This window comes from Nipponia nippon, unplaced genomic scaffold (genome assembly GCF_047370975.1).
Source record: "Nipponia nippon isolate SJK-2023a ecotype South Korea unplaced genomic scaffold, ASM4737097v1 scaffold_4, whole genome shotgun sequence".
In the NCBI taxonomy this organism is placed as follows: Eukaryota; Metazoa; Chordata; class Aves; order Pelecaniformes; family Threskiornithidae; genus Nipponia; species Nipponia nippon.
In genome coordinates, this window is record NW_028262358.1 from 113,685,638 (window position 1) to 113,703,237 (window position 17,600).

Consider the following 17,600-nt stretch of genomic DNA (forward strand, 5'->3'; position numbering starts at 1 on the left):
ATGATGAGCCAAAATAAGAAGAAACACTGACAAAATGGAGATCAATAACTTTGACCATTAGTCTATATAGCTCTTCTTGCTAAAGCAATTCATTTGCACTTAAGATTAAATGAATCATCCTCTGGTGACCTTATTGATTGTAAATGCAACCTGAGAGGGCCACCACAGCCTAGGATGCCTAATGTGAAGATATAAAAGTCATAGAAGGGATTCATGCCCTCTACTCTGTAAAGCAGTATCAACAATTTCCACTGGTCAAGATGACAGACAAGTGCCAAGAATCATCAGAAAAACCCAGGAATTGTTTAAGTGACGTGAGGTTATATTGTTACGGCATGCAAGTGAAGCATTTTAAATGCTTTTTAAATAAACTACAAACTGGAGACATAAAGGTGAGCCTACTATATCTCAGATCCAAAACTTTAATCCAATACTTCGCAATCTGTTTACGTTGTCTCTAAATACAGACAGTCCCAATGCTTACTGTACCAACTTTTTATTATTTCAAATGAACTTCTGTACAAAAACATAATAGCAGGCAAAGAAATTCAGTGACTTTGGCAAACAGCACATGACAACTCACAGAATGCTTTAAGGGTCACATTTTTATTATGCAAGTGACAAATAGCTTTCCTTTGGGCTACTTAAAGATAAGACTTCATTGTTTGACAAATAATTGCAGGTAAAGCATGTATTAACTTCAGTTACCAAAGCTCAACAGAATGACCTGTCATCCACCTAGATTCACCTAACTGGAAGTGACTATGAACAAAGCAGGATTTCCCCTAATATACATTTGTAAATGTCCCCCCATTAAAAATGGAGTTTGTAAACAGTGGATTTACTACTGTGAAAAAGCAGTGCGATCACTGCTTCCAGAAAAAGAAAAAAACTAGCGTAATTTCCAATTCTGTTCCTGACAACATAGTGATCTGCTGCTACCACTGCAGATGTGTGACATGAATACTGGAGCTGTGGTGCTGTCCAGTATCACGACAAATTGGTGATTGGTGTTGGTGCCTATGGGTTCTGATCAGGCTCGAGAAACCTCACAGTGGTCGTTCTGCTCAGAAATAAACTCTAAGGCAATTCCTGCTCCAAAGAACTCATGATATTAATACTGTTTAAGGACTGAGTTCAACGACTGAATCTGTCACAGTGCAGCAGAGTTTCAGCAGACCAAATGCATCTTCAAAGTCTTAAGGTAATGTTTTTAGAAGTGATATGCATGAAAATTCCAGTGACAGCACACAAACCCTGATTTACGTACACAGGAATAAGCAAATAAAAATCTGAATCTGTGCACAAGCACTGGAGTTTTCACACACACATGCAAGCAAAGTACACAAAATCAAACACATTTTCAGAACGTGACCTCTGCAAGAATATGTACAGCAACTGCAGACCACCCAGAAGACACACTTAAGAGAGCATGAGCACTTTGCTGCTTTTGGCAAAGTATTTCTATTCCATTTACTGGAAAAATTACTAGAAAGTAAGAACAAACAACTCAGCAAGGAACTCAGCTCCTTGAAGCATCAATCACATCTCAAAAACCAACGAAGAGCAGTCAGCTGATATGTATTTCTGTGTTGATTCTGGATCATCTAATGTATGATACTATCAAGGAACTTGACGGAGTACCTAAGAACAACTCAGCTCTTAAAACTTATTTATATCATTCCAAGTCTGATGAGGCCAATTTGACACTAGGGAAGTTTGCTGCTACATAAGCGTGTTCTGCTTTATACCGGTTTATATCAGTAAAAAAATTACTTACCGGGTAGAGCTGTCTGAAAGATAATGTTCATCATGATATATTTACACTGACAAACCCTTTCTAGTGAAGTCAAGGCATTAGTATTTTCTCTTTCCTTTCTAGATCTAATAAAATTATACAGAATTTTCAAAATCTAGCAATGGTCTTAAAACACATTTTCTGTTTATTTATATTGAATCTGAAAAAGGATATTAATTTTCTCAGTGGTTGAAAGGTACGGGTTATACTTAATACAAGAGGTAAAATGACCTCTTTGCAATACGTTTTTGGATGTCAGCCAGCACACAATCCTGAAAATTAGGTGGAATTCCACTTATTACAGGAAAGACAACGTATTTTATGAGAGTGATGAACATTCAGGTATTCTCCTATTCATACAGGTTTGATGAGATCCTAAAACTGACTGACTAAAAAACTGTGCACGTTCCTAAAATATATCCAATGAATTTTACTTTCTCTTATATTAACTTTCTCCTTCTCTAAAGTTCCTTTTCTGTGGTATCTTTGACATTTCAGTTTATTTGATTTCCATTTTGTCTTCACTACTACGTACTTCTCTGATAGAGAAGGTGTTTAAGCATTAAAATGCACAGATAAACTGTTGTAGCTGAAGTATCTAAGTAAAAAAGTATTTTAGGAGCTAAAAGATAAAGGCTAGCATAAAAACTTAGGCTGCACTATATAAAGTCAGTCAGGTTATGAACAGATTCATATATTTTAGCAATGTGAAGAAAATGGTTATGTAAATACACACAAGTATTGACATCAAACTGTATTAAATTATGTAAACATACACATCTTCTGTGATCAATACAAACATCTACTTGTCTCAGGATACTACTGCAGCATAGCTCGAATTTGTTTTGAAGTAGATTCATCATTCAGGTGTTTTGTAGTGAACCTAGAAATTACAAGTTAAAACAATATTTTATAAAATGAACAAGGATTAGAAAAGTCTGAAAACTTCAGTGCCTGTTTTTGAAATCAGTGCAGTTCAGCTACACAAAGGAGGAACTTACATGTTCCTCTAGTCACCTATCACTGGAATTTAACTGCTAATAGTCTGGTGCTCTTTATTCTCTAAATACCCCTGCAATAAATTATTCCCTGTTAATAGGTGGAGAATTGTGGATAAATCCTGGCTAAATACTGTTTTCCATCCATCTATGACATTGTCAAAATTTTGGGTCAAAATTATCTTTTTTTTCCCAGTTAAAAGCCTCAAAAGAAGTAAAAAAACATGGAAAGACAGAAGAAATAGGGTAAATACTAACAGAATTTAGGAATGTAGATTGCACTTTGGCATAATCTATAAGGCTATTTTTAAGCAGCTTTCTTAAATGTCCTATACCTTTACATCTTACAATGTACCGTCACATACAGGGTTTTCTATTTTTTTTTTTAATTTTGTAACTAGCAGAGTGAGTTTGGTGCTGAGTTACACTTTTAGGAATATCTTGGGTGGACTGAAGAGCTTTAGTGTGTTTTTTTCCATTTAAGCCCAAACATTTTCCACAGCTTATGTTTGCAGGGAGACCAATCATCCCATAAACTCAAAACACACGTGATACCTGTAGGATTTAACTCCACACCAATTTTAATTCAAAAGACATGCTAAGCAAATATGGAGGTGGTTACGGCTGCAGTTCTAACTCTATCCAAACATTCAACAGCTACAGAATTCAATACAGCTCTGAAAAACTTGGTACTAAGACTCCCTTCTCAGATTCAGAGAAGTGTCAGACCATTGTGTCTTGCTTCCCAAGGGAGCACCTTGAACACTTAGCTACAGGGTTGAGATTTAGATTGCTGTTTTTTGAAGTTGTATCAGTATTAGTAAAATTAAACAAAAAAAAGAAAGTCTTATTAAATCACAGGGAAAGAGAAAAGGGAAGTAAGCAAGGGTTTGAGAAACAGAAATTCTACTCTTTGCTTCTAAAATGTTCTAGTTGCTGGGCTATTTTATATAACAAATCTTAGCTTAGATATATTGTTTACCTTTGATGTATTGTTTACCTTTTAGATGGCTAAGTTTTAGGCAATAAAATGAACCCTAAGTAACTCTGAAGAAGGACATTATGACTTCCAATATTTATAGTCATTGCTTATCAAAGTGAAATGGAATTGAAAGAAATTAATATTACTTAAGAAAACCCCAGCTGATGAAGACAAACCTGAAAGGACAATTTTCTTAATAAATCAAGCTTCTAAGGTGAAAGGTCTTAAATACAAACAGATTGGGAGAAAAATAAGAGGAATTTGTTAAGGTTGAATCAAACAGTTATTCCACACATACCTGAGAGCATTCAGAAGTCCTTCCACAGTGTCAGGTGGTTGTTCCTTTAAAACTTTTATGCATCCCTTCATCTGGGAACAGAAGCATGCCACTATTGAACAATAACATATGAATTGTACTAGCTGAAAACAAGGAAAAATTTCACCAAAGACAGGCAGGTTTTTTTTCCTACTGAGTGTTAATGCTGCTTTATATGACACAATAAAAGCATTATAACTTATTATAAATTATCTTAAGTTAAAAACCTAACTTTTGAGAAAACAACGTCTACTTTAATAAGCGTTTGTAGATAGTAAATTGATATATCAGATGTATACATTTTAAGTTGCACGTGATTTCTCCAATTCCAACTTAAAAAAAATATCAAGAACAGCTGATATAAGCTAGAGAAAAGAGATTTTGGAAGAGATTTCCATCTCATCATGGTTAACAACTTTCAGAAGAGATGTTTCAACTTTGACTTTTATTTTTATGCTTGCACACAAGGAAGTAATTTTCAGTATTCAGTTTTTAGTTATAAACCTAACTGGTGATAACTTATGATTTGGTTTATAACTAGTGGTTACAAATTTAATCTGAGACAAGAAGTCCATGATGTTGATTTTAAACACCACGTTAAATGAACACTTTAATGGAGACTGTAAAAAACAAGCTGAAACTCTGCCCAAATTTACAAAAGGGGAAATGAAGCTGAGAAAGCAGAGGTAGAACTCATTTGACAGGCTATACAGACCCCCTACCTGGTCAACAGAGAGAAATAGGAAATTCCGCTAACCTATTCAGAATATACTTTCATATGTAGTGAATTGTGCTCCAGAAGTACCTATTTCTTCCCATTGCTATGAAGACATCTAAAAGCTATCCAGAAATTAGTCTAGATGAATTCCATCTTATTTAAAATGACAGATAAAGACATGGCAGAGTCAAGATTTGAAACTTCTAATTTTCCAAGCCACACTGAAGTGCTAAATCTATATGCCAGTATTTTCTTTGCAGCTAAAGTACAAGTCTGCCTTATTCTGGAAGTGGATGATGAAATACTTAACTGAAGTCATGGTCCATGTATTTGCCAATAAAAATGATACGGAAAATGGAACTCAGCCTCCTGCACAATGACCAGGCTAACAATCACTGATCACTGCTCAGTTGGCTCATTTCTACCTGAAGATAAAACTAGCTCTGCAAATAGCAGATCAGATGAAATTCTCAGGGTAGCAGCACATGTTTTGAAGTAACACAGTTACTTTTCCTGAACTAGAGAAAGTGAAGATTATATTCACATCACTCAGTACAGGTTTACATGCCCCACCAGATAAGATCAGACAAACTCAAAGGGGATAAAAATTCAAACCATTCTTTTCCATTCCTGTTAGAATCAGAATCCCTAAAACAGTTAAAAAAGAGAAGCTGTTAGGACATTTAAGCTAGGAGCCTGTAATTAACAGCTTGAAATACAGTCTCCAGTCTTGAAAGAGTAAGGAAAGGGTAATTTGTTCCACTGCCCCTGAAATTCTCTTGACATTGCTCCCAAGAAGCAACTAGTTTGGAGAAAAGAATTGTTTTTCACAGTAAAATAAACTCATAATCTGAAATATTATAAGATTTTTTTTATTAGAGAAGAATCACTAAACTAATTAGGTGAATTAAGATTTGGGACCATGTACTCATTTTTAAAAACTAAGTCATACATCTCCTGCCTCCCATTTACATCTAGCTAACTATCTTGTAAGATTACAGGGCTTTAGGATAAACGTGAGAAACAAAGTACACACATTGTGTATTTGGTCCTATCAAAATTTTATTTGTGCTGTCTCGGTAGGCAAGAGACTGAATTAGAAGTCAGGAAGTCTGCATTCAATTCCCGGGCTCTATCTGCTGCATGACCTTCAGCAAATCAATTCACCTCTTTGTGACATATCTTTCCCTCTGTAAAACAGAGTCAAAGAGGAGATGTGGTAAAATACTGATATCTGCAGATGAAAAATGCTAACGAAGACTCACTGTCATGGAGTGCAATAATGTATATACATATGTATTCTTTTCCTTTGAAGTAGGCTCTCTTGTAAAGGGAAAGACTTAGCATCTTTCTTCGTGAATTACAGCTTATTTCTGCTGAAAAACATGGTGAATGAGATTTAGGTCTGTAAAAACACGTAGCAAAAATAAGAGCACATTTTTGTTTGTGCTTGCAATATCTCAGATGAAAAAATAAGGTTGATTTCCCTGAAACTGGTCATGCCAAAGCTAAAACCGAAGGCTCATTATCAACATTACAATAATAACATTTCTGTTCTGCTACTTCAGATCTCGGACAAAGCAGAGACAATGTCGAATATCTGCTTATTTACAACAGAACTACTGCCAAAGATGAGCATTTCAGCATAAATAAATTACATGATTAATAACAAAATACGACCACAGAACTTATTCCATGGTAGGTGTAATACAAAATTATTTTAGTGTAACCATACAGTTGGCAGGAAAGCAGAGCTAACAAAGACAAATAAGTATCTGTGTCTGGAAGAAAATACAAAGAAAAAAAGACTGATCCTTATTTTAATTTCAAACATGCTGATATATTCAAGTATGCATGTGAAGATAAATTCTAAATTTTGCCATTCAAAAGCAATTAAAATGATTTATACAAAGTCATAAGCTTGGGCTGACAAAAAGCTGCAGACTAGTATTCTCAAGCCTACAGAGTATTAAAGAAAAGTCACTCTTACATCAATCTTTGATGTCTTTGAGAAAGCTCCCACAGGATGAACGTGATCATACAGAATAATAACTCCCACCATTACTCGCATGCAGAACATAAGGGTCTCTTCACTAGTGAATCTACTCCTGTATTCTCTGGAAAACAGAACAAAAGAAACATACAATCTTGACTTTTTACTGGACAACTCTGCAAACTAGACTATGAGTGCGTTAAATCTGAACATTGTATTTTAAGGTTGAAGATGAGTCTTAACCCCTTCTAACACCCCTTCACAGTTCAGATCCTCACTTCACCAAAACGTCTATGATGGCTTCACAGAAGACTTCCATCGTTCATGAAAAATGATGGAGACTGATCATAGTTCTGTTTAATCTCAGAAACACAACATATCAGGAACTCAAAGAAAAGCTACTCTTTTTTGCTTAAATTCCTACTTTGAAACAGTTAACACTTACGTGGGATCTAATTTCAGCAGCTAGTAAGTTTAGGGCTTCACCTAGGTGGATCATAGTCATTGCTCTCTCTCTCTCTCTCTCTCTCTCTTCTAAGTCCATAGGCAACTTCAACAACCCAGGTTCACTGAGTGTCTAAAATGTGGAAGCCCACTAGATAGGATTGGACTGAACTCATTCCAAAGAGTTTTTCTTTGACTTTTCAATTCCAAAAGAAGAATATGGATGGCACAGTTAAGACAGCCCCTATTGGCTCTAATCCCTGAAACCATCATCAGGAAATGAAAAATGAACTACAGCAGAGAAAAACAGAAATCCTGAAAAACATAAATTATCACAATTTTTCTAATAAGTATTATTTTGAGTAGATAATACATAGATTTGTCTACTGTCATTCATTGCTTTTCAATGTAAAACTTGATTTTCTCACTTAAACGTATCATTAAAAATACTAAAATCTGTACTATACTACCTCTCAGCTTGCAGTAACTTCAAACTTTTATTCTTCTGTTTAATTAACACAGCATCACAACATGAACAGATTTAAAGGCTACAGACATTTTGATGTGAAAATGCTTGATTATCCCCCAATTAGAATGAAATTCCAGATAATCTTCTGGTAGATGACTCACAACTTTCTGTTTCTCTACTTGTGCCAAAAAATGAGCTGACACATAAGGTTACTTTTCAATGACTACTTCTATGATGTCCCAGGATTGTGAGATGAGTCCCACCACCTACATACACTTCTCCAGAATTTTCATAAACAAACACAATAACCTCAGGAATTCTACTCTTTCCATGGCACCATGAACAAACAATTCAAAGACAGGAAGACTACCTTGACTCTATCTTGTATCTGTTTTCCACTCAAAGAGCCATCTAACGTAAACAATACTTGACTAAACTCAGAGCTAAACAATAGTAACCCCACTGGCTACACCTATGCTAGCAGCTGAGAAAACAACTGTACAGTTTCCATACAGTTGAAGTTTCCCATATCCAGAGTAAGACGGCTACATCCAAAAAAGATCTACTCAAATGATCCTCAAAATAGTCCCCTGTGTATCATTTGTGAAAGTGCTACTTGGAAAAGCCAAAATCTTGCCCCCAAGTGTGCTAATAACTGAGCAGCATGGGCAGTCAAGAGGCAGTAGCTGGCCAATGGCCCTGGTTAGACAAGACAAAGACACTGAATCCTATGAGTGCGTAAGATTACACTTGTATTTTAAACTTTGTTGACATACAGGCTGACCATGTGAGCTCTCCCTAACAAAACTCAATGCTGATTCATGAAGAATATCATAAGGTGGTTAAAACAGGAGGGCAAGGCTTTCTGCTACCAGGTCATGCTTTGCATACAAATGTGACAACAACTTAATGCAAACATACAGGAACTAATTTGGAAAAAAATGTGTTTATCCCAGGTGGCTACTTAAAATACAATACAAATTCTCTCATACAAGAAAAACAAGATTTAAGGTAAAACTTACGGTGTTTCCAACATGACTTTACATACACTAGCCATAGTACTTAGACAGTCCGTTGTATTTTCAATTGGTAACGTTTTGTTCTAGAAGGGTTAAAAACAGCCATTGTTCAGTAAACCATCTTGTAAAATTAAAATCAAGAATTTCTGTATTAGACCTTTTCTCCCCCATTACCTACTTCTGATACAAAATGCGTAGTTGCATTACTGAGTGTTTTCAGCATTGGTGTGGCTTCTGCATAGAACAGGGACATCCTATTGGCCATTTCATTGTTTACTTCATTCTCAATGTCTAGCTGATAAAAACAAGAGAAAAAATAGTCAGTAAAACTCTTGAAAATCTTGCTAGCAGCAAGAAAAAGATACAGTACATGCTCATGTCAGCAATCAGATTGTTGCATGAATAGTTCCACTCTAATCACTTCATCCGGACTGCTGATTAACTCTCAGTGGGAAGGAGAGAACGTGACAGCTAGCAAATCAAAAGAAAAAATATTACCACAAATGGTATAAATGCACACTGATAAATACCTCAGTGTGAACAACAGATCAGATTTTATTTACTTACATGCATGTTGTTTATTCTGTTGCGACTTATTGTCCGCCTATAATAACTGAAGTCATTCTGAATTGCTGGGTTTCTCATCTTAGAGGAAGACAAATAGGAAATAATGTTTCAGTTCAAAATACATAGAAAAAAAAATCAGCATGTATTAAAAAGATTTTATTAACCTTAAGTTCATCAAAACGCAGAGTAAAATGTAAGATTTCTGCAAACTCTTTTGCTAGAGCTTGTTCCCGTTCCAGGTGCTGAGTTGGAGTATAAGGTGGGCAGGTCAAGGACTCCAATAAGCTCTGCAGGGCTTTCTCTGAATAAAAATCAGAAGCACAAATTCTATTCAGTCCGCATTATGACAAAGTTTTAAGTAACTATCTAAATATACTTTGCTTGAAGAAATAGAAATGCTTTTTCTTACTATTCTAAGGTGAGAAACATTAGTCAAAGACAACTCCCTCTTCAGGCTCTCTGCCATTTTCTCTCCATTCTGTATCACTGAGCTCTCTTCCCTTTTTATCACCCTTTATCTCGGTTCCCCATCAAAAATTCTAGAGAAAGCATTTTTCTTGCATTCAGATATTCAACTCTTTCATCTTCCCCCATTAGCCATCAGCTCAGTATAGATTATTCTGGCATCTCTGTTACTAAAAGTGTACTCTTAGGCACTGATAGCAATGTAATTCAGCTCCCGCGGCTATAATTACTAGCATAACTGAAAAAGTGAAAGACTTAGTAAGCATGACGGGGTAGAAGAATTCCCTTGCACTGGGAGCTCTCCCACTTCATACATAAATTTTTGCACACCGGTTCTCTTCCAGAGTCCTAATTCAAGGAGTAATTACATCAACTTTTTGGGTTTGTAGGGATGACAAAGCCAGTGTAAAACATGACAAGCTCTGGATTTTCACCCTGTGAGAGAGTTTATTGATAACCCCTCTTCCCCTGTCATCCCTGTTTTTAAAAAGTCTCAAAATATTATTGGTTTACATTCCTTTTAAAACTGTGAAGGATCCAAATTACAAAAAATAAATTGCTTTAGTACAATATCATAGAATGTCCTAAGTTGGAAGGGACCCATAAGGATCATCAAGTCCAACTCCTGTCCCTGCACAGGACAACCCCAAAATTCACACCATATGTTTGAGGGTGTTGTCCAAGTGCTTCTTGAATATTGTCATGCTTGGCGCCGTGGTTACCTCCCGGTGAAGCCTGTTCCAGTGCTCCATCACCCTTTGGGTGAAGAAGCTTTTCTTAATGTCCAACCTAAACCTCCCCTGGCATATCTTCCTGCCGTTCCCTCAGGTCCTATCATTGGTCATCAGGGAGAAGAGATCAGTGCCTGCCCCTCCTCCTTCCCCTGTGAGGAAGCTGTAGGCCACGATGAGGTCTCCCCTCAGTCTCCTCTTCTCCAGGCTGAACAGACCAAGTGACTTCAGCAGCTGCTCCTATGGCTTTCCCTCTAAACCCTTTACCACCTTTGTGGCTCTCCTCTGGACCAGTGAAGTGCAGAAGAGTGGCAGGCACCAGAGAAAAACTTTATACAGTTTTATCACATTCTTTGCTTGTATTCTGTTTAGATAATGCAGATTTATTTTAAGTGAAAAACTAACAAACTATGATAATTTTGAAATTAAATGAAGATTAAAAATATGCCTCGATAAATGTAATTGCAATTAAATGTCTGTAGATATCAAACAGAAAGAATAATAACCCTTTAAAAGTTCACGGAAGAAGAAATTTCCCATTTCTTTATATAAAAAGTAGCCTAATAAACAGACATACTAAAACAGGGCTCACCTAATCTGAGTGAAAACTCATAAAAGCGCTTCAGCCTTACAACCAGAGGACATACTGAATTCCATGCTTTTTCTTGCAACTGGATATCATTGGGGTTTTGTATTGCCTGGAATGAAAATATTACTGTATAGAACTGTGATCCATAAATAACAAGCAAAAGATGGTTTGGAAGTTTTCTAGTTCACTATTTTAGAAAGTATGGTAAAACATAGAACAATTACGAGAAATTACATTGCACAGGAATAGGAAATTAATGAGCCCCCAAAATACCATTTTTTTCCACCTTCCCTCTCCCCCTGTAACACAGTCATTTAAAATTATTCATGCAAATGCACCATTGACATACAGGAATATGTTTTATCACATTATTTGGGGAAAAATATGGCAGAAACATCAGAGAAAAGCTTTTGTATGATTACTGGTTATAGAAATAGTTTGGTTTTTTTTTTTTAAGATTCTGATGCTCTTGAAATCTTCAACATATTCAGGTTCTTAAGTAACCAACAGCTCACACTAACAGTAACTGCAAAGCTGATGCAGGGAAAGGTTTGGTCAGTTGAGCCAAATTCTAAGTTAGTACAGTTCAGAACTGTACTTCGGGACCAGTTTCATAGAATAAGATGCCTGCAAAGTAGATGTAAGGTTATAATTTACTGTGTTTTATTGTTTCACTTAGACAGAAGAACAACTATTTTCAACTTTTTTTGTAGTATATTTCTGACATCTGAGTATTATTTCTTCTATGTCCTCAACTTTGACTTCTATATATGAAATGAGGTATACGAAATGGTGTTTCTCAAAGTGAAAAAAAAATTACTAATTAGTAATAGTAAACCTAAAAGAAGTTCCAACAGCCATCATTTAATGATTTGACATTAGAGCTTTATATTCAACGTTATACCTAATCTGTAATATATTTCCTAAATACAACTGTAATGAAGATTTTCGTATCATTTCATAGAGTGTGCTTGGATACAGAACAGAAGCAAGGAACACACTGAGTTTTGCTTGACTTTGCTTCCAAAGAACTGTCAGTAACAAACATACATCTCTAATTTCTTGACCAGCTCCTTTGTAAGCCTGAAGGTCTGCAAGCATACTTTCCGAGTCCTGTAAAACTGCACTGATCTGATTCCATACCTCCCTTTCTCCATCTGTGGGCTGTGCATCTAAGAAACAGAAAAGCAAAATGCACAAAGTCAAAAGGTAGCTGCAATACAAATGGCAAAATTACTCAGTTCTACTTAGCAACGTTATATCCAGCTTGGCTATGTGTAACTCCATTCTTATGTGTTTTTTTTTTTAAATACACATTTATACTGCACTGCCATTCTGCTAACATCCAAGTTTTTGCTTTGTATAGCAAGGAAGGAAAAAACAGTACAGTTTTTGTACGCTTTGGCTCATAATGCCTCTTCTCAAAATGTAGCATTTCAAAGTGAAGCAGTATCATAAAGCAATGTTATTAGAAAACAGGATAATGCATCAGTCCTTCAGTAAAAATGTCCCTCTCATTCATGAGCTCCACAGCTCAACTACAAAGGATTGTCCACTTTTCTTGCAGCTTGGGGATAAAATCAGGCTTTTGAGTGGATGGAGCAGTGGGATATTATGCCACTTTGACTTTCCTCCAGGCTTCCTTAACCAGGGTAATTTATTTCTCCTTTTGTAAAATACAGATACAGTACTGTTAAAAATAAACATTTTTCTTATGTATGTCAGAGATCATTCCTGCTACTAAAACAAATCCAGTTCTGTCAACGATCAGTTTGTTTTCAGTGTGGGAGTGACCTGTAGACCTTTATTGTTCAGAGAAATGGCATTTGAAAGTAGATCAATTTTCCCATTCAAATCCCATCCGATGGGATTTTCACAACAGTGTGATACCAGGGAGTGATGCTATCCCTAGAACACTGACACATTAGACAAGGTAGAGATCTTCTGCCTTCTTTTGCCTTAAAACATAAAGATGACTGGCACCGACTAAAGACTGGATGACCTATATATAGAATTGTAGTCAGTATTTGTAGAAACAATCACATTGTCCCAGCAGATTTCTACAGAGACACAATTTTTTTTTTCTTAAATTTGTATTAGCTTGTAAAGACAGAATTTTAATTTTTATGGAAGAAAAAAATACTTTGCAGGTGAATCTTAGGACTTAAGGACTACTTGCTTGAATTAAAAGCAATGAGATACCTTCAGTTCAAAACTCACCAATTAGGAAGAGCTACTGTACACATCTCTACATTAACAGACAAGAAATATTAAAAATACTTTTTCTATTTAGTCCTCTCATTCTCCTTAAGAAATGAGACACAGTTCTCCACCCATATATCAGTACAGGATTAATTTACCCACTCCCATTAGAAACAAATGATCCGGTTCACCTTGGAGTACGGAAAGAGCAGGCGCTCTCAAAGCCCTTCTCCATGACGTTTCAGGTTAGGATAATTTGTTAAAATGTGTCAGGTTATCTATGGACCTTGCACCAACCAGACACAAATGGCTGAGACTTATGTGTCCATAGCTCTGAAGCAATTAATACTTAAAATCTTTTCTGTATTCATATGTCACCATGAGTCCTATGAGACTGGGCACATGAAACAATACTGATTTGACTTTCCTTTTATTCTGGAAATTTTCCCTAATCTTGTTTAAAAGAGCGAATGAGTAAAAATAAGCTGGGCTTACTCAGCTGAGTTTTATATCCAAAATACTTCACGTAACTAAAAAATTCCACTGTGCTCCAAAAAGTAGCACCAAAGGCAAAAACTATCCCAAACAGGAAAATCCCAGCTGGGACACAGCTGTTGAACCAACCTATTAGTCACATTAAGTTTACAGTGTTACTGACTGGTTCTTTCCCCAAGCTGCAAGAAATCTCAGGTATACACCCTAAGGGGTCTGTCACCTTGTGATAAAGAAACAAAACAGTATATGCTTCTGAGTTTAAAGAAGAAAGTGGTAATCTTGCTGAACAGTTACATACCATAGAACAACAGAGTAGGGGGAAGGTAGGAGTCACCTATAAATCAATATCTATATTTTAATAGTTAAATAAAAGTAAATTAAAATAAGTTTCAGTAAATATTAAGACACAAAAGAGAATAAAGTAATTTATTAGTACAGTTCATGAGTGTAAAATCTGCATGTTCAGGTCACCTGAAGCATGGGTTGGTTAATAAGGTAGTTCTATGTAACTTTTTACAATTTATTTGCTTTAAAAAATATTAGCCCCTAATAGAAATGTAAACACCATAGGCTGCTCAGCACTTTGGGACTTCAAAATGGCCTTTAGTAACACCCTTTACTGTTAAGTCTTTTCCAAATTTTCCCAGTTCATCTTTTGGAAGTTGGGGGAATGTTGAATATTTGAAACCCATTGAGCTTTCTGTAGTATTCCAGCACATGGGAAGTAGGAGTAGGAGGAAGGGAGGTGGGTGGAAGAGGGAAACAAAGAGAAGGGAGAGGAAGAGGGCTGCAAAGGCTACAGAGCAACAGGCTTAGCTTGCGTTTGCAGAAGCGGTTTATATTTATGCTTAAAGTGTTTCGCTTAAAAATAAAGGTAGGGAGGATGATTCAGGCTTTTCTAAAAAAACATGCATCTTACTTATGAAATATATGTTATGCAAACAGATGTTCTGATAAGACTATGGCCATGTTTCAGAAGAGATTTTACATGAAGATCCTGCCAAAAATGGTCAACTAAAATACCTGTAATTTATCACTTTGAAAAAGATTTCACCTTGCTGTCAACAACAATAATAATAGCAACAACAACTAAAAGGAGTACAGACTTCTTCATAGCAGATTTTGGCTTTTTAAATTGGTTTTCTATTCTAACAATACCAAAGCTTGTTTCTCTGTTCTGAGTAAAAAAAATGCCATTCCTGAATCACAGTGTGGAATCACTGCTTGGCAGTGCTCACCTCTTATCCCCGGACTGGCAGAGAACCGGCATACACTTAAGCAACTTGAGCCCATTTATAAATAAAATCATAGCCACTGACTAATCTAGATTGAATGCAAGCTCTCTCAAGAGTAAGTTACCATAATCACCCGACTTACTGCATTTCAAGTCTGAGTTTTTAGAGTACTCATGATTAGCACTCAGAGTACATGGTCTTTAATAAGACAAAATTGGAAGCCATTCTACCTCTCCCTTTGCCTGAGTGTTTCCAATGTGAACCCTAAACCTAACAAGTAAATGAATCCCCTATCAAATTATTTCAAGAGTCAAACCAGGTTTGACTCTTCCATATACAGATTCTACCAGCAAATTTTAATTTAGAAAGCAAAAATTTTAGCTCTGGAGAGAAATGCAATTCCATTGACTCCATCAGAAATAACCAGAATATGATAATTCATCCATTCCATGAGCAAATGCTCTCTTTCACCTTTATACATGCTCTATTCCATGTTTTGGATGGGGCTTCAGATTTCATAATAAAAAGGAGAAAGCTGGACCAACTACATTCCATTTGTGGCTGCATTAAATATTTCAAATGCATGGGGGGGTGGGAGGGTGGAATAATAAATTTTTTTTCTTAGAAAAATACCTGTCATTTGTTTCAAAAAAACCCTAACAGCACAACGTATCTACCGTATTCTTCACCCAGTGTGCCTTAGAAAAAGCATAGAAACTGCTATGTAGGTAAGACAGTAGTAGTTATAGGACAAGATTAAATATAAAAAGAGTGGATATGAAGCCTTTACCAACACAAAATCAAGCATAACAATATCTCAGTAGTTAATTTTTATGAAGTATAACAATATCTCAATAATTAATTTTAATGAAGAGATAACAAGACAGTACTAAAAGAAGTGCTTCCAACCCATACACCCTTTCTGTATCTGAAATGCAGACCAAAAGCACAGAACTTTATTCCACCCTCAGTCAAACTGATGGCAAGTTAAGAGGATTCCCACTGAAGCTGGTTAGTGCCTGCATTTCATTGAATGTGGAATCATATTTGTCAAAAACACCATAATCACCTGGCCTCAGCACTCTAGCAAAATAATAGTGAGTAAAACAAGATGTTTTATAGGCTCTGCTTTCAGCTTTTCTTGTCCTGTTCACTGCTGAACATGGCCAATAATTCCACCAGCCACTGACAGCAAGTAAGAGAGCAGTATATGTGTATGTGTGTGTGTGTATATATATATATATTACAGTATCATGCTAAAGTCCTATTTCAGGTTTGTCACCATGGCAATGATTTTTCCTAATCCAATCTGGGACACAATTAGACGAAAAGCTAGTTTATGCCCTTGGCATAAAAGGCATTACAACTACAGAGAATAAAACATTTCAGAGGGTATTAGAGCCTACTACACTCCATACATTAAAATGAATGGTATTACGTAGAAACAGTACACTATCCATGATATAAGCCAAAATTCCAGTCTACACTGGATTTTTGTATTTTGTCCTTCCTAAACCAGCCAGAACTAAGTGAAGCTCCCTAAATTGTTCATACTTGCTACGGGCACGGTGCTGTGCCAGGGATATCAGTGCCAGGCTTCAGCTCCATGGCGGATGCAGAGTGGACAGCCTCTCTCCAACTGTGCCGTAATTTCTTGCTTAGAGCACGCTCTGCAGCACAGGAGTTTAATCTCCCACAGGCTGGACACAGATTACATCTCCAGCCTTGCTGCCTGTGGAGCGAGGGTATTAATTAATATCCTATTACACAAAAAGTGGGCAGCTGCTCTGCTGCCAGATATGTTCTAATAATAGACACTTTTAATCATACATGAACACTGATAACTGAAAATTTCATTAATATTTCTGGGGATGGGAGGGGGGGTAATCCTAGAAAACAAGTATCCTTGATTCTTGGGGGGATGGGATTAAACTAGGATCAGGTAACGAGCCCACCAAGCTAACATTTAGGAAAAAGGGGAACCTGCTCAGGTTACGGTTAGAGAGTTTGGTCTTATAAAATGTATTTGTATCTGAGGAGAAGATGGGACTGAAGGTGTCACTTAAGGACATCTCCTCCCAATAATCTATAAACTTTAGTCTTTTAGATTCAAAGCAAATTGTTGTTACCTCAACCTTCAAATTATTTCCAAGAAGTCATGTGGAAATATTTGTTTACTTTGCCTGAAAAAGGCCCTCTATAGGCAGCAATAATTTGACAATAGATTTTCTGTAAAAAAGAGCACTCGTAAGCTGCTATGGAAAGAGCCTCAAATACCAAGAGTTCATTTACCTGTGACTAATTTAAACAAGGGGAACATCTAAAGAACGAAACAATTCTTGAACTGACAAAATCCATTTCAAGAGAATTCACCCTATGGGCTCGTAAAATCCTGAAATCCACAGACTCTAAAGATTTGCCATGCGCTCACTCCTCCTAACATTATTTTTGGGTTGAGAGCTAAGAAGGAATTAAGGCCAAGTAAGTGGTATATAATCAAATCCAATACGTAGCAGTTTGAATAAGAATACCTACACTGAGATACAAGTGTAAAACAGCAATACGGTTCACTTTTCGGG

At 36.3% G+C, this 17,600-nt stretch overlaps 1 protein-coding gene across 12 annotated transcripts in view; it reads right to left on the reverse strand.

The window, feature by feature from the left end:
- Positions 1-408: 408 nt before the first annotated feature.
- CYRIA (CYFIP related Rac1 interactor A) overlaps positions 409-17,600 on the reverse strand; it is a 57,887-nt gene continuing 40,695 nt past the window's right edge. For 11 of the 12 annotated variants that reach the window (XM_087775239.1, XM_087775232.1, XM_087775236.1 and 8 more), the window contains 9 exons: positions 12,140-12,261; positions 11,093-11,198; positions 9,469-9,605; positions 9,305-9,382; positions 8,916-9,032; positions 8,741-8,820; positions 6,803-6,929; positions 4,077-4,147; positions 409-2,681 (listed from right to left, as the gene is read on the reverse strand). In XM_087775239.1, the coding sequence (XP_087631365.1) occupies positions 2,618-2,681; positions 4,077-4,147; positions 6,803-6,929; positions 8,741-8,820; positions 8,916-9,032; positions 9,305-9,382; positions 9,469-9,605; positions 11,093-11,198; positions 12,140-12,261 (902 nt within the window). In that variant the 3' untranslated portion in view covers positions 409-2,617. Of the gene's footprint in view, positions 2,682-4,076; positions 4,168-6,802; positions 6,930-8,740; positions 8,821-8,915; positions 9,033-9,304; positions 9,383-9,468; positions 9,606-11,092; positions 11,199-12,139; positions 12,262-17,600 lie in introns of all 12 variants that reach the window. The other variant, XR_015708312.1, reaches the window with a different exon arrangement.